Source organism: Arvicanthis niloticus, chromosome 4, assembly GCF_011762505.2.
Source record: "Arvicanthis niloticus isolate mArvNil1 chromosome 4, mArvNil1.pat.X, whole genome shotgun sequence".
Taxonomy (NCBI): domain Eukaryota; kingdom Metazoa; phylum Chordata; class Mammalia; order Rodentia; family Muridae; genus Arvicanthis; species Arvicanthis niloticus.
Window position 1 is genome coordinate 112,674,543 of NC_047661.1, and position 23,457 is coordinate 112,697,999.

Here is a 23,457-nt window from a genome sequence, read left to right on the forward strand (position 1 = left end):
ATGTGTGTGTGTCCACACATACTACTGTATGTAGACAAATGCACACTTGCACAGAAATCAAAGGACAGCTTGAGAGAGTTGGTTGTTTCCTTCCACCGTGGGAATCCTAGGATGAAACCCAGGTCATCAGGTTTGGACCTAAGTCCTTTACCCCTGAACCATCTCACCAGAACTTCAAACAACTTATTTAATTAACATTAAAATTAAGATCTCAGCATTCTTTAGAAAGCCATGTTTAAAATAAAATGTTTGTGAATTGCTAGGCTAAAGTAATCCATTCTGCATTCATTAGCATGGAGATGACTTAAACCATACATTGCACAAGGCCTTCATTCTGAAAGGGGACTCCCTTTTGTCCTCTTGACAGTTTTCTAATATGTCATTCATTCATAATTTATCTTGTTAATTCTTTCATTGAGGTCCACATCATGTCTCCCAAGTCATTATAGCATCTAATTTTCCCCAGGCACTGTAGCAATGATCTGTATATCACGGTGGTTGACTAATTACACCTGATTATATTTTATTCACATTTGAAAGGACTTCAAATTCAGTAACCCAGAGGTAAAATTCAAACTCCACAAAAGAAAGTGTTTTAGACTTCCACCTACCACAGTGGAACTCTCTGGCCCTTTTTATACAAAATAATCCACATGTAAATCTCACATTGTTGGTCTTCAAAACTACACATGTCACACAACATGTTCATTCCTACCACGCTTCAGAACTTAAGTAACTGAAAGAAATAAGAACAAATAATCCCATCAAGAAATATATATGTATGTGTATATATGTGTGTATGTTTGTGCATGTGTGTGTATATTTGGGATATATATATATATATATATATATATATATATATATATATATTTGGTGTATGTGTGTGTATGTATGACATATGTGGGCATGTGTATCATGAGACATGTTAGGAAGTCAGAGAACAACTTTTGAAGTCTGTTCTCTCTATCCATGTATATGTGGGTTGTCGAGATTGCTCTCAAGTTTCTAATTGCCTGGAAAGTGTTCTCACCTTCTGAGCCACATCCCTGGCTCTTAGATAATTTTTAATCACTTCATGGTTCTGACTAGCAGGCTTTACTAACATGTTGTAACTATTTAATAATTACTAAAATTACCCGAAAATTTCCTTCCAATCTGACAAATAATTATGTTTCAATATAATTGGCTAGGAATGATCTAAACAGAATGTCTTACATTGTTGGAAAAGATCTTTTTTTTTCCTATGATGTCTTCAAATTAGAGGATTTCTGCTAACTGCAATTGCCTGGAGATTCAACAAAAGTTTTAATGGGCTGTGGTAATAAAGGCTTTTATTGTTAATTTATAAATAAATTTCAAGTTATTGCAGGTCTTTTATTCTCTCTGATGCTACAGTCATCTCTCAAAACATCCAAGCAACAGCATATACACAGGTTTAGAGCAGCCAGTGGATAGTATACCCAGGAGGAGAACCTGTGGAACAGCCTTGATGTTACTGTTACAGTTTAATTAATATCCCACACTGCAGGTTATTCGAATCTCACATAATAAAAATAAGTCAGTAAGTATACTTGTACTTTCATTGCTAAAGAAATAAGTATTTTTGACCTGCTTCTGAACCTAGCTGGTTGATATCATTCATATCAACAAAATAGAGAACCTAATCATTTCACATCTTGCCTACAACAGAATAGGGTTATTATTTCTGGTTGTTTTAGTATTTTCCACTGTAATCAGTGTAGCAGGAAAACAATTTATGGAAAGACACAGAGGCCTAATTTCAACATGTTTTCTAAAGAAAGCATTTAGGTCTTTCTAAAGAAACCATTTAGTTATCTTTGATAATTCATGAAAGATGAGAAGGTAAAATGCAGGCTGTATATATTTAAATAGATCTTTAAAGAACCACAGATATTTATTCTGAAAAAGTGACAAAATCTCAGTGGCTAAGGAGTAATCCTCCCTTATCTACTTAGGCATAACATTTTTTCTTTCAGTATTTTAAAAACAAATATTTATTTAAAGTATTTTAAAGTTGCTTTTAAAGATTTTTCTCTTTTAAATGTGAATGTCTACAGATTGTGTACTATCACTCTACTAAGTCATTTGAGATGCTCTGTTTCATAAATGGATTGTGACAGGGAAAATGAATAAAGGAGAGATGAGACAAAGGTGAAGCAGGTTTTGCTGTGTAGTATAAAGGCCCACAAGAGCCCTGTCATGCAGTGTTTTGGAGATTAGTTGATTAGTAGAGATGTTTAATTATTTAAAGTCCTGGCACACTTCTGACTGGAAAAGAACTGTTTCTTGGTTTTATGTAGGTTTTCCAACAATGAATTTATAGAAATGTGACAAAGAGGAGACTTAGGCCATTTAGTTCATTGACATCCAAACTAAGGTATAACATCACCTGAATGAAATAAAAGAAGAAAAATTTCTCCCTGACCCACCACCCCCAAGCCTGCTGTTCCTTGTACATCTGTGACTGAATACTAGCTCTTGGCTCTTGGCTGACATTCCAGTATGTAGGGCTGGTGGGGTTCCTGACCCACTGAACAGAGACACTTAGTACATGAGCAAAGAGCTTTTCCTACATCTTCTAGATATACTGGGCACTCAACTTGGAAAAAAGTTGTTTTTCTTTTTCCTTTCTGTTTTTGTTCAGCCTGCCTACTCTGTCTTCAGATTCCCTAGAGATGAGACCCATAAAGGTTTAGAAGCTGGGTAGACTCTAATAAATACACAATTCCACAGTGCAAACCCAAACAGAGTTTAAAGAGATCTCAGGTGTAAATTCAGTTTCTTGCAAAGAAAGACTTAAATGGTTCCTTTAGTAAATACGTTGAAATTAGGCCTCTGGGTCTTTCCACAGATTGTTTCCTGCTACACTGATTACAGTGGAAAACACTAAAACAACCAGAAATAATCCTCAGAGAGCCATGTCAGCAATGCACATTTACTACTTCTAGAAAAAAAGCCTGTAATTTAGTGCTAAGTTCCTGGAGAAATTAAAGGAGAATATCAGGTTGTGATGAAATCAAGGGTGGGCCTTTTATCAAGCATCCAAAGGGAACTCTTAAAAATAAACAGTAAGGTAACACTTGATAAATGGGATTAGAAACGGTGACATTCAGTGGTGGCAGATGGGAAACAACTAAGTCTGTCATCCAAAAGCTAGACAGAAAAGATAAAGTACAGTGAAATGGTAGAACATGAAATGCCAGCATAAAAGAGCCAACAGTGCAGAAGGGAGAGGAAGGAGACTATCACTGTTCAAACTTTTACTGCAGGGGAGGTGTCTTACTTATGGTTTCTCTTGCTGTAATAAGACACCATGACTAAAAGCAACTTGGGGAGGAAGAGGTTTACATTGTGTGTACTTTCATACCACAGCCTTTCCTCAAAGAAAAATCAGGGCAAAAATTTGAGGAAGGGACCCAGAGGCAGGGCTCCTTCCTGCATCTAAACTGTGTCTAGACTTCTTTGACAAACCTCTATTTCCAGAAATTCTTTATATCATGAGCCATAACAATAGCAATATTACAGTTTTTAAGTGGCAACAAAAAATAATTTTATGGTTGGGGGTTACCACAGGATAAAAGTGGGTATTGAAGGATCATAGCACTAGGAAGGCTGAGAACCACTGCCCTACAAGCTTGCCAATGGGCAAATTTTATAAACTCATCAGTTACTAGTATCTTGCCAAATGATTCTGGCTTGTTTCAATTTGACACAAAAGAAGCCAGGACAAGAGGGCTAGACCATAATAAGTGTAGTGACAAATTGTTAGATCATCAAAAGACACGATTCCTCAGATCTAAAACCAAATAATCATATAGTGGATGAATCCAGATACTAATACTAGACATACCATTACAATACTGCAGAAACCAAAGACCACAGCACAGAGGAACTGGAGAGAATGCAGAGGAAGCACATGGGCATACTTCTTATCACTAGTAACAGGAAGTGAGAAGACAGTAGAATGTTTTAAAGGACTGGGGGGGGGCGGTTAAAACTAGACTTCTACTAACAGCACAGCTATTTTCAATATCATTGTGAACACTGATACTTTACATCTATCAGAGTGGATATAGGAAGTTTGATATCAATGGAGTTCACAAAGGGAAACAATCCTAAGAGAAACACCGAAGATCCAAGAAAACTATAACCAATGTTTAAGCTAAGCAAATATTGCATCTGTAACTAACAAAAAACAGGAAGAGAGGAAGATGGAATAGTTGTCTTATAAAGTAGGGAAAGGAAGTGATTAGTTAAGGCAAAATAGGATCTTTATAATTTTCAGAGGAAACTAAGGTGCCCACAATAAAGGTGAAATTGTTGAACTTAATATATAATTCTAGATTGTAACTGAAAATATTGAAAGATGCAAACATAGTCACAATCCAAATGAAGGCTCCTCCCCACTCCCACCCTATGACCCTCCAAAAAACCACAGAAAGCAAAACATATAGAAATCAACAAAAAGTATCATGGATTCAAACACACATAGGTCTCAGACTCAATATAAGTTGATTATATTATATATGTAAAATACTAACATATTCACTATAAATTCTTAAAATCAAGCTATCAGCCATTCAAAAGGTAGAGTACAAAATAAAGTCTATAAAGATAATGCATAAAATATAGTAAATAAAATCTTAATGTCATATGCATCCACAATCATCCACATTGAGCCAGAAGAATAAGTATGATTTGAAGAACACATAGACCATTTACTATGAATAAAATATTAGACCATAAAAGAACACTTATCAGCTTCAGACCAGATTTATTCAGATTTATATTGAATAATATAAATCACATTCATTGACCATCAAACAAAATTTAGACATTAACAACCAAAAGATAAACAAAATCCCATGCTTCTCTTTATTTATTATGAAGAAATAAGATATAGATAATTTTTTAAAACTGAAAAGAAATGATAACTATTGGATGGAATATTTATAAAGAAATTATAGTATTTAATAATTACTCTATAAAGGGAAATAATATGATTATGTTTCTAAGAATCAAGCATTTAAAAATTCAAAGCCTAAAGAGGGAAATATATTAAACAAGGTATCAAAATTAAGAAGTTAAAAAAATACAATTCTTCAAATATTCAAAGGGTCGTTACTTGAGAACATAAATGAGATTAACAAAGCTCTAGAAAATTAATCAGTTTTTAGAAGGAGAAAGACAAAAAGAAAGGATTTAATATTTCATTCTGATTAGAAAATAATTTATATCAATTTTATGACAGTAAGTTAATAAAGTAAATGAGCACTCAGAAAATTAAATTAATAAAAAGTAGCCTAAATAAAAAAACACGAATACTTCTAAAAATCTTAAGAAATATTCCTAATTGGTAATACAAAATGGAAGAACAAACTCCTACAGTGTATTATATATGGAATGGACTCATTATAGCCATCAATTAAGTCAGGAGGCCTCTCCTCCCACTTCTCAGGAGGCTCAGACACCCAGATCTTTAATTGTAATACACAGACCAAAAGAAGGTCAAACAGCTTCTATGAGATTGCTCCTGTGTTATTGCTTGTGTCATCATTTTTTTCAATATCCCTAGTAAATCCATTGTTATACTACACTGCTACTTACCAGGTTAAGCTGCATCTTTGAAATCACAAGCTGAAATATGGGCCTGGCAATAGTTAGATAAAACTGCAATGTTCAATTTCTTCATGAAAATATTACGATTCTACCCTGTCCCACCCTCCTCCCACCTCCACCCCTGCATTATTTGCCATGAAGACAACCTAATAAAACCAATGTCTGAGAGAACCGTCACTGTTGAGAGCAACCCATTCAGAAGCCAAAGGTATCAGCATGAAGAACAAAGAGAAAGGAGAGTCAGAGGTAGAGTGGGCCCTTCTCAGAGAAACAGATAGCTTGTTATCCCTGAAAAGAAGGATCACAGCTTTCAAGGTGATAACCAAGAATACTAACCAGACATTCACAAGCTTAGCTCAACTCACCCAGCTCCCGTACTGGCTTTCCCTGGTGATTCCCTTCAGAATCAACCCCATACTCACCTCACACTCCAATGACTAACTCCAGCACAGCTCCCCAAAAAGAAACACACCTTCATATTTTAAGCATTGAATAAAGGAGCGGAATCTAGGTGAATGGCATAGAATAGATCTTCGACGAGATCATAAAAGAAAACTCGCCACAAAGAAGGCAAACAAGCTCATATACATGGGAAAAGCCTGAGGTATTCTAACATCAAATATCAGACAGATACTAGGAGGAAAAGGGGGCAGAACTCCACATGCTCAGATCAAACCACAAAAACACAAACGGTACAAAAGGGCAACCCCAAACTCAAAATCCAAGCAGTCCTATAGAATTTTTTTTTTAATTAGGGGCCTGTCCTATCATGTGGTTTGTATACTCAGTAAGAGTTCACTAGAGTCAACTATATTTTCTCATTTTTAAAATCCTCAAAAAGGAATATATAGGAACTATGGGACACCATGAAAACACCAATCTTCATGTAATAGGCATAGATAGAGAAGAAGGCCAAGTGTAGAAAAGATCTTCAACAAGATCATAGAAGAAAACTTCTCCTAAATTAAGGAAAGACAAACACAGATATAAGAAACCTACATACCACCAAAGAAAAGGGATCAAAAGAAAAACTTCCCCACTGCATTATTGTAGTCATCACAGTGTGTGTGTGTGTGTGTGTGTGTGAGAGAGAGAGAGAGAGAGAGAGAGAGAGAGAGAGAGAGAGAGAGAAACAGAGAATCAGAATAACAGCTGATTTATCAACGAACATTTTGAAAAGTCAGAAAAATCTGGATCAGTATACTTCAAACTCTAAAAGACCATGACTACTGTAGACTACTATGCCCAGCAAAGCTATCTACAATCATTGAAGTAGAAAGAAAAACTTTCTGTGACACAAACAAGCCAAAAGGCAGCACAGAGAATTTGTGAAGAAATAGTATAGACTGAATAGAAAAATGAGCATAGCCAAGAGACTATATATTGTAGCAGGATAATTTCCTGCTACTGCTACATTGTATATGCATTGGAGCTCAGTGATTGGGCAGTATGAAAGGTAGGCGGAGTGAAGAGTTAGAAGGAGAGGAAGGAGAGGAAAAAAGAGAAGAGACTATTGACCATGGAGGAGGACAGATGGTTGGAGAGCAGTCCTGGGTAGCAACTTATCAAAAGTTAGATATTGGGTAACAATTCTAATTGTGTGGACATTCTGTTAATTGAGTACTTCCAAATACATAAATCTATTGGATAATCCTTAAACATTAAGTCTTCATTCTACCGTGTACCGTGAGTATGGCAGATATTGTCTGGGGTTCAGCTGAGCTTTGTGGATGCAGCGTGGTGGATTGCCAGAGCCATCCCCTACACTGGCATCCTGTGGGTCTAGTTGTGGCACGCCTGGCCTCTAGCCACTTGTAGCTATGGCGCGCATGGCTTCTGGCCACTTTTAGTGAGGAACATGGTGGCCAGAGCTAAGCAGAGCTATCCCACCAAATGGGTAGCCTCCCGTGCCGAGGCTTTTCTAAGTAATATCAATAAGCTATATAACTGAGACTATTTCGGAACACAAAATAGGACTAGGAATGCAAACAGTAAAATAAAAACAAAGATAATAGCAACAAATACACATGTTTTAATAATAACATTAAATATCAATGACCTCAACTCCACAAACAAAAGATATGAGTTATTTTAAAGGATTAAGAAAAAAATCCTCTTTCTGTTGTCTACAAGAAATTCATTTTACCTTCGAAGGCAGACACTACCTCAAAGATGGAAAATGTATCCCAAGCAAACAGGACTAGGAAGCAGAATCAATTCTCATAATAGCTGACACACGAGTTCAAAGACAAACTAATCAGAAATAAAGGACACCTCATTATAATCATGAAGACAATTAACCAAGAAGACATTACTATCATAAACATTAGGCACCAAACCATGGCACATACAACTTCATAAAAAGCACACTACTGAACTTAAAATACAGATTAACTCTACTGCACTGATAGTAGGCAATTACAACACCCCACTTTCTTCAACAGACAAGTCTTCATGACAAAACATTTCAATATCATATTTAAATGACATGTCAAATGTACCTAAGAGATATCTATAAAATGTTTCACCCAAAAAGTAAAACATTCACTTTATTGTAAAATTGGTACTAAATTAACATATTTAAGTACCCCATGGATGTTTCCTTCTCTAAAATAGGACACACACTGGGGCACATCACAAATTTTAACAGAAAATTTTAAATAACTCTATGTATCTTATCTATCCACATTGCAAAAATATGTATAAAATCAACATTAAATGAATCTCTAGAAACTATACAGACTCAAGAAGATTAAATAATGAATTAGTTAATGATGAATGAATCAAGGAAGAAATTAAGAATAAAAATAATACAATCAAATATCTGGGACACATTAAAAGCAGCAAGCAGCAAGAGGGAAATTAATGTATCTAAGTCCCTGCATCAACAGATCAGAAAGATGCAACTCAACAATTTGAAAATATTAACTGACCAGAATCAAATCCAGCACACAGCAAAAAATAATAAAAGTCAGCTCAGAAATTAATAAAATAGAAACAAAGAAAGTAGTATAGAAAAATCAATGAATCTAAAAAGTTCTTCTTTGAGAAGATAAACAATATCAGTTGACAGACTCTTGGCCTAACCAATCAGAAGAATTAAACAGATGAGCCAAAGTAACAGAATTCGACATGAACAGAGAAACATTACAATAGCTGCCAAGGAAATTTTGGAGAGTATAAGGAAATTTTTATTCAATCCCTACTCCATTGAGTTAAAAAAAAAACAGACAATTTTTTGTATTTATGTAAAACCACTAAAGTTAAACCAAGAACACACCAACAACTTAAATAGCTCCTTAACAGATAAAAAGACTGAAGCAATGATAAAAGGCTCTGTCTAATAAAGCCTAGGTCCATACTCTTTCACTGTAGAATTCTGTAATACTTTCAAAGAAGATATATAACTAATACTGCTTAAGTTATCACCATCATCATCATTTTTTGAGACAGAGTTTTTTTGTTGTCCCTTGCCCATCCTAGAACTCACTTTGTAGACCAGTCTGATTTTGAACATAGCCTCTGTTTTCCAAATGCTGGGCTTAAAGGCATGCACCACCACTACTGTACTTCTTAAATCATTTTAAAAAAATACAAAAAGCAGACGTGTTTTAGAACTCTTTTTTATAAAGGCAGCATTAGTCTAATACCAAAGCCAGGTAAAACCATAACGACAGAAGAGGAAACTACTTAGGAAATCCCTGAAGAACATAGATGCAAAAATCCTGAGTAAAGCAAAATATAATCACATACCACAAAGGTTATCCAGGATGATCAAGTTGGTTTTATCTTGAAGATGCAGAGGTGAAAAAAATGGAGCAAATGTAATAACTCATATAAATAAACTTTATAAAGTCACATGATCATCTGAATAGGCATTTGACAAACTCCAACATGCTTTCATGATTAAAGACCTATAAAGACTGAAGTAAACAGACCTAACATATTGGATGAATCGAAAAACTCAAAGCAATTCCATTAAAATGAGGAATGACCAGTACTGTCTGCCATCTCTACCCATTTTCAATGTAAGTACTAGTTAGAGCAAGAGAAGGAATCGAAGAGATCAAAACAGGAAGATAAGTCAAATTATACCTATTTGCAGATGCTATTATAAAGAAGAGATCCCTAAAATTCCACTAGAATGCTTCTGGACATGATCAATATTTTCAGCAATGTGATAAGATATAAAATCAGTTTACAAAACTCAGTATGTTTTCTAAATACCAACAGCAGACACATTGACAAAGAGAAAATGGACACATTTCCATTGACAATAGCCTTTAAAGATATCTAGGAATAGACCTAAACAAAGGGATGCACGTATAAATGGAAACTTTTATTCTGTAGAAAAAGACTGAGGAAGACATTAGAAGATGGAATGGTGGTAAGATGCTCTCTCTCTGTTTTTCTTTTTTTCTTGGATATTTTCTTTATTTACATTTCAAATGTTATCCTGTTTCCTGGTTCCCCATACTGGAAACCGCCTATCCCCTCCCGACTCTCCTGACTCTATGAGGGTGCTTCCCTGCTCACTCACCCACTCCTGCATCCCTGCCCTCAAATTTCCCTACATTGGAGCATCGGACCTTCACAGGACCAAGGGCCTCTTCTTCCATTGATGCCTGACAAGGCCATCCTCTGCTACATATGCAACAGGAGCCATGAGTCCCTCCATGTGTATTCCTTGGTTGGTGGTTTAGTCCCTGGGAGCTCTGGGGGGGTCTGGTTGGTTGATATTGTCGTTATTCCTATGGGGTGGCAAACCCCTTCAGTTCCTTCAGTCCTTTAACTACTCTACTAGGAACCCCATTGGGGACCCCATTGGGACCCCATTGGGGACACAGGATTTTTGACCACACTATGAACTCTGAGATTGTGTTGCTTACTAGAAAACCCTGTTTCTATTTGAAGACAGAATGAGCCAGAGAATGAGAAGGAGCCAGAAGATGAAAACATATTGCCAAAGGCAGTATGAGGCCAAGGAGAGAAATTCAGTCAAAAACTGAAAGAAGCCAGTTTACATTGGTCAGTGTGGATAGGAGTTTTTAGCCAGAACAGCTGAGTTGACCAGGCAGCCAGAGTTCAGAAAGAGCTAGAAAGGGTGAGCTTAATCAGCAGTAAGTCCCAGAAGATGAATACATTCTAGGCCTAAATTATATTGTATGGGATCTAGAAGCTTCCAGGACTAGGCTTAAGATATCAGAAGGAAGCAGTAAGTGTCCAAGACAACAATTGTATCAGGAGAATTAAAGTTAGTTTTACGAGACCGCATTCTTGAATACAATGCATTTTTTAAATACAGGGTTTGAAGGAATTGAAGCTGAAATAGCTAGGGAAGACTCTTCCCTGAGGAATAGCACTCCTAGTATCTGAAGGTACTATGCAAGCTGCTAAGGGAAGAAAAAGAATCAATAGACCTGCCCAGCTGAAAGGTCGACAAACCCCGCAAATGAGAATGATATAGTGGTACATATGTCTTATGAGCAATGAACAGCCACCTAATTAGACTCACGGTTCACTTAAATAGCATGAGTTCATGCTTGGTATGGCAAACCTAGCCAACTAACTATTCAAGGCAGTTGAGATTCTGGACACTAACTAAAGGAAAAGAAGCTACTATTGCCAATTTCCTAAGTCAATATCATATCTAACTGAATTTTAAATGCATATCCTTATACCCACAGGTAAGTGCCGCTCTTACCCTCATCTTAGAAGCTTCTCTTTGTAACAAATGGAGACCATTAAGGAAATCTACAATGAGTCAAAATGCAGAGAACAATTGACCATGGATTGCCCAACCCCAAGTAATACAAAGAGATTGTAGAGACCTAAGTCTCAGGGAACACCATGGATAGAGTCCAGAAAGACTGTACGAGCCAGAAGACCAAGACTTCTGTATGAGATAGAGTTTTCTACTAATGATAGGAAACAACACAAAATCTAAACAAGCTGGCAGCCTAAAGAAGATCAGCACAATGCCAACACCATTTGATGATATTTCAGTGTGAATAGAGAGAATGTCACAAAGCCCTACCCCTAGATGAAGCAATTAACTGCCTAGACCAGGAGATTCACTCTTCTCCAGGGCAAGTCCCCTGATAGTTTATCTAATCCCAAGTGTTCAGCACTAAACACAGTTTATTTAAAGATACATATGAAATTTATTCAAGTGTATGCATATGTGCAAATGTATGTGTAGTGTTTTGTGCTTATGAACAACACTTAAATGGATTCAGCAGGTTGTATTAATGTGTGACTATACATTTGTATGTGTGAGTGTATATACAACAATACTAATTAAAGAAGAGGTCATTAATTTCAAAGTAAGAGATGGGGGCACAGGAGGACTTGGAGAGAGAAAAAAGGATAGAAATTTTGTAAATATAGTACTCATATGAAATTCTCAAAAATTAAAAGTAGAAATATAAAAGAATGCTAGATAATTTGTAATAACTTTGAGATAAATGTATATATATATATGCATGATATGTTTATATCATATAACAGTGTTGTAGAAAACTTAGATAGAAATTCTAAACTATTATTTCTAGAGACAAAGTCAAATGAAAAAAATGAACAGGAAGAATGGCAAAATGCTATCCATGTGTGCTGTAAAGTAGCAAGGAGAGAGATCACATGGATATGTGTTAGTCTCCTTCTGAGAATTAGGGAGACAGGAAATTTAGTTTTCTTAATTTCTTAAAAGGAAATAAAATACTCGGATGAAACATGAATCACTACTTAACTTTTTAATATCATAAACTTTGCCTGAGTATTGTAATTATTAAATATCTTTCTCTTTCATTAAATTTTGTAAAATTTCCTGTGATTTTTCTTTGTCTCTGTGAATATATTAAACATTTAATTATTTTCATGACTTCCTTGGCATTTTTATTATCCTCTTTATCACAGCATGTTTCCGAATAAAAGGTTCTTTTTTATACTAGTGTAATTTCTCCACTGGGTGAGGAGAGGCGAAAATGGATAGGAAGAACTGAATTCGACATCTCTGTCCTGTTGTATCTATTTTTTACTGTTTATGGTTTGAAAACCAGGCTTTACATATTTAATGTGAATGGCAATATAAAGCATAAAACAATATAGTTGACCACTGAAGAAGTTTATCAAAGCAAATGAATAATCACAGACCATAGTGATTAGTAGACCAACCAGTTATATAACAATTGTGTATGCCAAAAGCTGCCCAACTTTCTGGTTCCATCCTTGTATCTCTGATGGATATGTCATATTTCAACAGCATTTTAAATACATATGTAATTTTTTGAGAATTTCATATGTATATACAATGTATCTTGAATATTTTTCCCCACTCCTCCCACTACTTTCTCCCATATCCACCCCAATCCCCTCAGCCCCTCTCATCTTATTCTTATGTTTTACTTCTTTGTTTTAACTTACCAGTCCAATGTGTGATAGTATGGTCAGTCCAGTTGGACCACACGCTGAAAAGTTGTCTTCCTCCCTTAGAAGCTATCAACTGAAAATAGCTCAACAGCCTTCTCTACAGAGCAGTTTCCATATTTCCCACATATTTTTCCAATATTTCTGTTTGTTATACCTATATTACTCTTAAAAAGTTCAAAGTCTAAAACTTGAATATAGGAAAATCAGTATTAACAGTAGCTTCAAATTATTGGTGTGTAATTTGTAACTAGAAGATTTTACCTTATAAAATATAAATAATAACTATTCCAACTCCCAAGAGTTGTCATTTGACTTTTGTATACTCACCATGGTAAGCAAGGACCTACACAGACAGACATTCAGATAGACAGACAGACAGACAGACAGACACACACACACACACACACACACACACACACACACACACACACAGCCCAATGAGAGTTATTCAGAGAAAGTGGAAATTACATGTGTGAGGAATCACTTATAATTTGCCATCAATCTTTACTGTTCTGCCTCAGGGGAAGAAGTATCTTGTGATATTCATAATTTATATGTACTTTATTTTGTTTTCCTCATAACTTACCAAGTAAAATATTTTTCTACAGAATCTAAAATGTTAATGTATTAGAAAAGTACTGAGAGGTGGTGGGCTGGGGAGAAGAGAAAGAGGGAGAGGAGATCCAATACGATTACTGTGCTTAAACCCTTCACCATGAGTTTTTGTTGTGTACTGAATAATGGTAGTATTTTAAAATTGGTTTCATAGCAGAGAAGTACAAGGAGTCAAGGAGAGGTAATCAAGACGAGATCAAGAGATGAGTGTGCTCACGTCAAATAAATGAACAAAGAAAAAGTATAGTAAAAAGTAAAAGGAAATTTGAAGTAACAATGGAAGTAGCAGCTATCAAAGATACAAATTAAATAATTAGATACTATGAAGTCAGAAAGAATTAGAGAGAACAGGGAAGTACATCACAGTCAAAATCAACCCCCGTAACTGTTTACAATTACCTCTTGAAAAATAAAACCATGATTAAAGATAAAATAAAAATTCAAATTTTAAACTCAAAAACTACTTCTGAAAAAGATTTTGAGTAAATAGTGAAAAACAAAATCAGACAGCATGTTTCTAGGGTAAGTAATCCAGAGCAAGGAGTGATGAACAGCATCCTAGGGAACCACGAAGATGATCTAGTACTGAAGGAGCCTTTGCTCAGCACACAAATAAAACATCTTAACAATCTACAATGGTGGAATAAAGGAATACTGTCTTCAGTCAGATTATACTTCAAGTGCAAGGCAAGAGATAAAGGTTTTGAACATGGTAGAACTTGGAAATATTGCTTGCAAGGGTCCTCCTCCATTAGTCTATTATGTGTAATTTTTAGCCAATCAACAGATGATAAAATAGCAAAGAGAAACACTAACTGTGAAAGCTCCATTCTAAGTTACCCTTACATACATACACACATACACACACATATGGACACATATGGGCTCACAGACACACAACCACATACACAAATGCAGACATATACATATATAGAAAAACGTGTACTTATACCCAAACATTCACATACACATACACTGAGAAACATACATGAACACAGCTACACCACCTACACACACTAACACATGTACATACAGACACAAACATACACAAAACAAATACATATATGTCACACAAACATATGCATAAACATATAGTAAAACACACATATATACATACCCACATACATATACAGAAACATATACTTATGCACATACAATCACATACACTTACTCACAGAAACAAATAAATACACATATTTACTCACATGTATATGCCCAGACACATGCGTGTACACACAAACACACACATATGGTCAAACACACATATATACATACACACATACACAGGCATGCATGCATGGGACTCTTCAGATGTTTACAGCTCTGAACACCTTGACTTCAGCCTTATTACATAGTCTGGCCATAACTTTACTTCCTGAACCTTATTAACTGGTTTATAATCTTCATTTATGGTTTTAAATAGCAAAGTTTTATAGAAAGTAGCTGTGAAATGACAGGTAACTGAAACAGGCTTAGAAAATACTGAATTTGAGGGCGGGAAAATGGCTTAGTTGGTAATGCGCCTGAGTCACAAACATGAGGGTTGAAGTTTGGACTCTCAGCACCCAGATAAAACTTGTACAGAGGAGGATAGATCTGTTATCCCATCCCTGTAGGTTAAGGTGAACCCAGTCAGAACACTGGTTCTAACTGGTCAACAAGCTAAATTGATAAATTTTTGACTTAATGAGACATGTTGTCTGAAAAAAATAAGGTTAAGCATGATAGAGGAAAACATGATGGTGATATCTGGCCCGCACACATATGTGCACATGACCTACACCCACATGTGCTCACTCTACACATATAAACACAAAAATATATTGAATATGTAAAGGCCGGAGTAATAGGAAGCAGGAATTTTTATTTTGTTTTGTTCTGTTTAAGGTACCATGGTGCCGAAGTTCAGAGTGGCAGATAATCACCATGCTGGGAATAAGCAGAAGGGATTGAGGTGTGTTCCTTATATTCACAGAACTCCAACATATGCAGACCCCATGTTTGGAATAGCTAAAGACAACAGATTGTGGTTGCATTGCAGCTCTAATGACGAATGTCACTAACTGCACAGCAGAAATGGATGACAATCATGGTTTGTATGGACAAAAGGTAAATAACTAGTTTATAGGCAGGTGTGGGACAACTGGAAGAAACAGCCAGTCTGTGACTTTTTCTGCGAGACTCAAGAAACCCTAAGGAGCCCTAGCTATGAAGTGTGGTGATCTACATGAGCTGGACAAATTGTCATATGCTGAAGAAGAGACCTTTGTCCCATTAAAGAACTAAAGTGGAGACATGGCCTGTAAATGAGGCCTTCTCCAGAGAATGCAGATGTGTGTTCCAAGACAGAGTTCCAACCTGGACATCTGATATGGCCTATATGAAGTAATAATAACTCCACCCTTTCCCTGTAAGAGGCCAAACCATACCCCCAAAGCTGGGAGTTGAAGGCCACGTGCAAGTTGAGAAACCAAGGACAGAACTGAATATAGCACACTCTGTGACACAGCAGAGACCTGCAGAGGGAGGTCTTTATGTCATTAGTGGCAGAACCTGACTTATTGCATTGGAATGCAATTAGCTGATGAATAAGAACTTGTGTTCTGTTATTTCTATATGACTCTGTGCTTAAAATCAAATCCACCATGTAAAAATCAGTGAAAAAAACAGCATTTCATTCTGCCATAGGAAACATCATGCAATTATAAGAACAACAGAAGCTTTATGAGTCTAACTCAAGCCTTCAGATTTTAGACTGTTGTTGGCTGGCAAGAGAATGAGTGCAGATAGCAGCAGTTCAGGCTTCACCAGTTATACCAGATGTTATCTTTTAGAAACAAACCAGCACACAGCACAGCAGAGCTTTCTTGTACCATGATTGTTGCATCCAAGTTGCCTGAAGGAATCTATGTATGTATTAACCAGTTTTAGAACCAATGATAAGTTTTTACAGGAATGAAGCTAACGATGAAGAACAGTAATGCATTTTTTGGACAAGACAGAACATTGTTAGGTGAAGTTGGCATGTATAGTCTAATCTTATCACAACACCAGCTGTTTATAGGCTTAAAAGAAACTTTAAAATTTTGAATTGCAAATTTTGCATGTGTAACTGTACCATGAGTGTGCCTGGTGCCCAGGGAGGCCAGAAGAGGGTGTTTGATCCCTTGAAATTGGAGTGGCTGCCATGTGGGTGTTGGGAATTGAACTTGAGTCCTCTGGAAAAGCAGGTAGCCACTGCTCTAAACCACTAGGCTATCTCTCCAGGTATCACATTGCAAAATTATAAGCACATAAACATTTAAAAGCAGTCAAAAAGGTTTGGCATTCCTACCTTGGTCTAAAATTTGTCTGATGACAGAGATGTAGTCGTCAGGTTCCTGCTCTGTTGACATCTCCCATCTCCTTCTGGGGATATTTAACAAGTGATAGAAAGGATCTGAGTTCTCCATCCCACAAAGCAGAGTCACAACACTTCCTGTTGAGTGAAGTATCTTCTGCAGAAACTGACACTTCTTTGGTGTCATGTCTTTACGTAGACTATTAGATAATATCAGGAGTTTACATCTGTAAGCATTTAAGTTTAGCACCTCCAAATGTGAAGAAGAAAATCTGTGCAAGGGATATAACAGGATTGCTTCTCTTTCAACAACATGCATAAATATTTCTCTCAAGTACAGAGCCCATTCCTTAGCATCTTCTTCATGTAGCAGTAGGATATCTTTTGCATTTCCTGGAAAAAGAGGAGGGGAACTGTTTCAATTTTCTTATGGTCAAAAACCTAACAGCAGGTTATTATACACAAAACTTATAATATACCATTTGGAAACACGGTAATTTGCTTATAGCAGACACCAATGTTGTAAAACAGCACTATCCTTATTTTAATTATACATATTATAAAGCTAGTAAGATATAACACAGTCTTACTAGAACTGAAGGCTCTTCCCTGCGAGAGCCTTCTCTGCACTCACTGCACAAATGTGACTCCTCAAAATGCATTTACAGGAAGGAACTCAACAGTGAAAACTAAAAGGGATGTAGGTTAATGATATGTCATAGACTAACAAGTAGGGACAGGCTAGACAGCTTAGTGTGTAAAATGCCTGCTGTCAACCCGAGCATCCAAGTTCAATCTCTGTGCCCAACATCATGAAAGACAGAACTGAGTCCCATATGTTGTTCTCTGATCTCCACACATCGGCTGTGGCCTGTGCAGATCCACTCCTATCCGTTCATTGAGAAATAAGTCAAGTCCACAAATTCAACTTCTCTATAAGAATAGAGTGGAGGACTTTGCAGAAGATATTACAAGGGCCACCCAAGACCTTCATTGCAGAAGTTTACAAACTACCCTGTCTTCCCCTTTTTCTTCAGTCTGTATGAGCAGGCATGAGAAGCCAGTCATTTAATAGTACCAAATACAAGAAGGAAGAAAACAAATAGGGAAATTTTCCTGCCCATACTAAAAAAGTCTAACATTCATTTAGATAAATATGAGGAGAGTAAATATTAGGGGTACCAGTTGCTTTTTTTTTTAATTTGATAGGACCATGTCAAATGATAATAAAAATAACAATAATAAAAAATACAATAATAAATAATATAATAAATAATAATAAATAATAAAAATTATAATAAATAATAAAAACACCATAATAAAAACATACATTTCAGCATACAAGGACTAGTGAAAACAATTAAGGGAGAAACTGACAGTCCTTCAGAGTACAAAGTCTACTGGAGGTTGAGTAAAACAAGAGTTAAAAGCTTTAAAAACTAATGGCTACATCATCCAGGTAAAGTTTTAAAAGTAAAACTAGATTAGAAATTGGGGATAGTTTGATTCCAAACCTGAAACAAAGCTGGATGCTTCAAAGCAAATGTTGAAAGAGGATGAAATGAGAGCACTGCAGGAAAATATGATAGGGTGGATTAAAGTAAAAAAGAAAAGGGTTTGACATGAGTAACACAAATTCTTAAGGTCGAGATGAGAAAAGGCTTCACTGAATCTCCTGTAAAGGGATTTTGGAGAGAAGTCAGTTGATAAAGAGCCTGCTGTAAAACCTGTGCTCCAAAATCCACTAAAAGAAAGAAACAAAGGAAGGAAGGAAGGAAGGAAGGAAGGAAGGAAGGAAGGAAGGAAGGAAGAAAAGAAGGAAGAAAAGAAGGAAGGAAGGAAGGAGGACAGAGGGAAGGAGGGGGAAGGAGGGAGAAGGGAGGGAGGTAGGAAGATAGGAAAGAAAGAAAGAAAAAAAGAAAGAAAGAAAGAAGGAGTTTGATATAGCATCTGTCACCCCTACACTACAGGCCTGGAGACAGGCAGATCCCTGGAACTCATGGGCTAGCCAATCTAGCTAAGCCTGTGAGATTCAAGTTCAATAAGAGACCCTGTAAGGTGGAAAACTATTGAGAAAAGCATCTTACATAAGCCTCTGACCTCCTCACACATATGCACATATGTAAAGCCCACTTCTATGCATATGTGAACATATCCACATGAACATGTATACGCATTACACATATCTGTGTTTACATCATACATGGATATAAGCACAATATTTTGAAGGAGAAGCAGTCTAGCTGCTGAGGAGAAAGAGCGCAATGGGAGGGGGAGGAGAGTTGGGAAATGGGGGTGAGAAGAATCAAAATATGCTACATACTTCATAAACATTTCATAATGAAACCTCATTGTTATATATACTCAATACATGCTAATAACAGTTGTAAAGGTTTTTTAAGATTAAAAATAAACTTTTATTTGTATGTGTATTACATATATGTATATATGTGTTGTATACATGGGTATGCTGCACATGGTAGGTATACAGCATACCCATCACATGGCACTGTGAAGACAACATTCAGAAGTCAGTTCTCTCATTTTATCAGAGATCTGGGATTTTGGACCAAACTCAGTCCTATGTGAAAAAAAAATTTACTCACTGAGCCATCTTACCTGCCCAAGATTTTTACAATTTTTTTAAACTACTGGGCTAATGAATATAAGGTACCAGCTTTATGAATCAATGGAAGCACAACTGGAAACAAACTTTAAAAGAAACCAAACCTTGATTAAACTGAGCTTAGTTTAATGGTTATTATCAAACTTTCTATATCAAGAAAGAAAAAGTGAGTCAACCACAAGGGGAAAGAGAACATTTGGTGTAATTTCTTCAGAGCAATTTCAACAGATTACAGTGAATTATAGGTTAGTTCTCAAAAGGCAAATTCTTCTAGAGTACTGATATTATAAAACACTGTGCAGCGATGCAAAGGAATGAGCTGTGGCTACATATAACATGGGTAAATCAAAAGATAACAGTGAGCAAAATGAGCAAGCACACAGAGCAGAAGTATGGAATCCACTAGACACAGAGAAGGATATATGAGACAAGGGTTAGTGGGTCAGGCTGTTGAAGCCTGCTGCAGCCCAGGAATCTTGGTCTGGGTAGGGTATATATATATATATATATATATATATATATATATATATATATATATGAATGAGAGAGAGAGAGAGAGAGAGAGAGAGAGAGAGAGAGAGAGAGAGAGAGAGAGAGATTCATTTGTACACCTTTCAGGACCCTGTAAGGAACGGTTACAACAAAATGGTAAGAGTTAAGAGATTACTGAACTCCTGTCAACCAAAATTCAATTCCACATCAAATGCATACTGAAGCTTACGTGTTTCCGGCCGTGTGTTCCTAGCTTACACTGTGCAGCTTCACAACAGACTTGGTTCTGAACATATGACAGGCATATTTTGCACTGTACATACTGTCCTGCATACAAACCAATGCATGCTACTTGAAACACTACAGTGCAGAATCCAGACTATAGTATGCTCTAAACTGCAGTGTTATTGCTGTCCATACAAAGTCCTCTGCTCCGACTGAAACATAGGGTTCAATGATAGCAATCAACCTTTTAGTATTTAATACTGCTATTCCTCAGTGTGCAGCAATTAAAATACCTTTGAATTTTACTGCATTCAGATGATTAATTTTTTAAAATTACTATTTGAGATGATCACTTCAATTTTATGAAATGTCACTTGATAAATTTTAGCTTGTCACTAGAACAAAATTTTCATGTTTTAAAATTTTCTCTAAATATAATTTTGTCATCGTTTTTCTTGTGATGGTCTTAAGATTGGTGATTATAGAGCATCAACAAAGTTGCTAAAACATTAAGATGCTCTGTGTCCCAAGAATCAAATATCCAGTGGATATTTAATTCTTTAGGTAAAAATAAAGAAATTGATTCACATGTAGATTTGATTGTCTATAGTAAATGATAAAATTATATGCATAAATATATAAAAAATTTTATAAATAAATGTCCTTATGATTTATCAACCAATATTTAACTTGTATAATATTTTATAGACCTTTATACTATATAGCTGGGGAGATAGAAATCTTAGGTAAAAAGTGATCATAAGCAGAAATTTATAGGATGTCCTGTTTTAGAATGCATATAAACTAAAGTATAATGAACATGGAATTAAAGAAGTGTAGCCAAAAGAAGTTTGGGGATGGAGCTACTCAGTAGTCTCTGAGACTGATCAAGCTTAGAGCAGGTGGGTTCGGGGAACAGGATGCACATAAATTAAGATGATTATACCACTGATATTTAAAAACCTAAGAGTGAATACTAACCATAGAAGCATGAAAAACTGAAAGGATTTCGTACACCTTAAAGGCAGGTGCAGTATAAGATTTTACACATATAATAAAAAGTTAAATAAAATTAATTTCATAAACGCAAAGCAAAACATAAGTTATAATAGAAAGTATGATGATTATAAATTATTCGGGTCAATAGTGTTGATGTATAAGATCATGTGAAAGTTGATTAGTAATTAATTGAAAGTTGATATTAAACTATCCTAGATAACAAGTCAAATGTACTAAGAGATATAAATTCATACACAACATTTCATTACACAGACACTGGCAAATCATAGCTAACATCAAAATGCACAAATAACAATATTTACCATAGCACAACACATGCATAATACAGGCAACTCAATCTTTCCTATATTTGTCAAAAACATTTCCAATTAAAAAGTGATTGATAAACAAAAAGCATAAGTAGAAAGGGAACAAAGATCTGAAGGTCAGTTCCTAAGGGAACGATCTGTGTTAGGAACACAAAGGGAAAGTTACTGCCGGAACGATCTGTGTTAGGAACACAAAGGGAAAGTTACTGCCGGGCGTCAGGGTACACGGCTTGCTACTCTTCACCATGAAACATAAAGGAAATCAAAATCAGTGCCAGACAAAAATCCAGCCCAAATACAGTATGACCAAAGAGAAGACACGGCAATGCAGGGACTAGAAAACGTACAGAGGTGAGCTGGATAACGTCACTGTAGAGCGCAGACCCATACTGAGTTCATTTGGATTACATCATTGGTCAACAGCTAGCAAGGTGGCTCTCTGGCAAACAAATAGTAAATACACTGAGAAACTTCAATGACGTAAAGTTAAGAATAACACATGAGGGAACAGCATTGTTTCCTCATTCGTCATTGAAGATGGATGAGAAGGTAAGCACCAAGTTCATGTTCATTAATACAATACATTAGCTAAGCTTAGTGACTAATATTTTACCCAAAAATTAATGCAATCTTTATTTTTTTTTCAATATTCTGAACCTTGGTTGTGTTCATTTAGGTTTGATTTGTCCTTTGTCAATAACCTCTTTGTGCTAATTTTCAAAAAACTGAAGATTAACACTAAGTATCATTTCTTTCTTCCTGCTAGATGAAGTCCCGCAAGTCATTTGGTCTTTTATTTTCTCAATTATTATTTATTGAGATTCTCTGAGTCCTCAGTCTGCCACTAAATAACATCCCTTACTGTCACCAGGTCTCCTCTGGGATGCCTGTGATCTCTGTAGAAATAATTCAGACAAGTCTGCCCAAAAAGAGTTTATTCTAGATAATATTCTCAAGGGGCAAGGGTGGACGATGTTGGAAACTGTTACTGTTCCAATCAGCAGTTTTGTCATGTTTTGGGCAATTTTTAATGTCTCTAGCACACACAGCTATTCCTGAGAAACTGTATCCTGTCCATGTGGTTTATAGACCTGTTTGAAATGAGTCTGTAGGATGGTGACCATGGTATAAAGCCTTCTGGTGGACAGTGTTTAGCACTCTTAAAACCAAACTATGTAGTTATTTACTAGTGACCTGTACAATTCAGGATGCCTGAATACAGCCAGAGATAAGACCCATTCTTCAGACCAATAACAACAGCCCACAGTACCAGTTCCTGGTTTGTTGGAATAGAGTCAAAATAATGACACATGGTAAACAATACCTTGGAGAAATGCAAGAGATGTTCTAGGAAAAAAGGCAGAGGGCCCTTTACCTCAGGTACATTTTGTTCCCTGGGTTGTTCTTGGATATGATATCGTGCCTCCCACGTTAAACATTTACATTTAATTTCTAAAACATGTTGATTCTTGTTGAATGTTGGAACATAGCTATAGAACCCAATCCGGTAAAAGGATATGCTGAGTGCTGTTCTTCTGCCTTGCTCTCATGCTTTCCCAGATAGAATCTATAGTGCGTGCCAGGCAGTTATGTTTAAGTTTGTTCTGAGAACGTTCTGGGAAAGGGCTGTTCTGTTAGTATGTAGTAGGTGTTTACTGGCATTAATTTACATGTTTTCCTGAACTCAGAAAACTTTCCTAGGATCATTGCTTTCTTTGTTAATGTATATAAGTACACTGAAACTGAAGCTGTCTACAGCAACA

General features: G+C 36.1%; 1 protein-coding gene across 2 annotated transcripts in view; it reads right to left on the bottom strand.

Annotated features, from left to right (window-relative positions):
- Positions 1-23,457, bottom strand: part of Bank1 (B cell scaffold protein with ankyrin repeats 1) — a 233,588-nt gene that overhangs the window by 187,151 nt on the left and 22,980 nt on the right. For both annotated transcript variants that reach the window (XM_034500593.2, XM_076933284.1), the window contains exon 2: positions 17,018-17,416. In XM_034500593.2, coding sequence (XP_034356484.1) covers positions 17,018-17,416 — 399 coding nt within the window. The remainder of the gene's footprint in view (positions 1-17,017; positions 17,417-23,457) is intronic.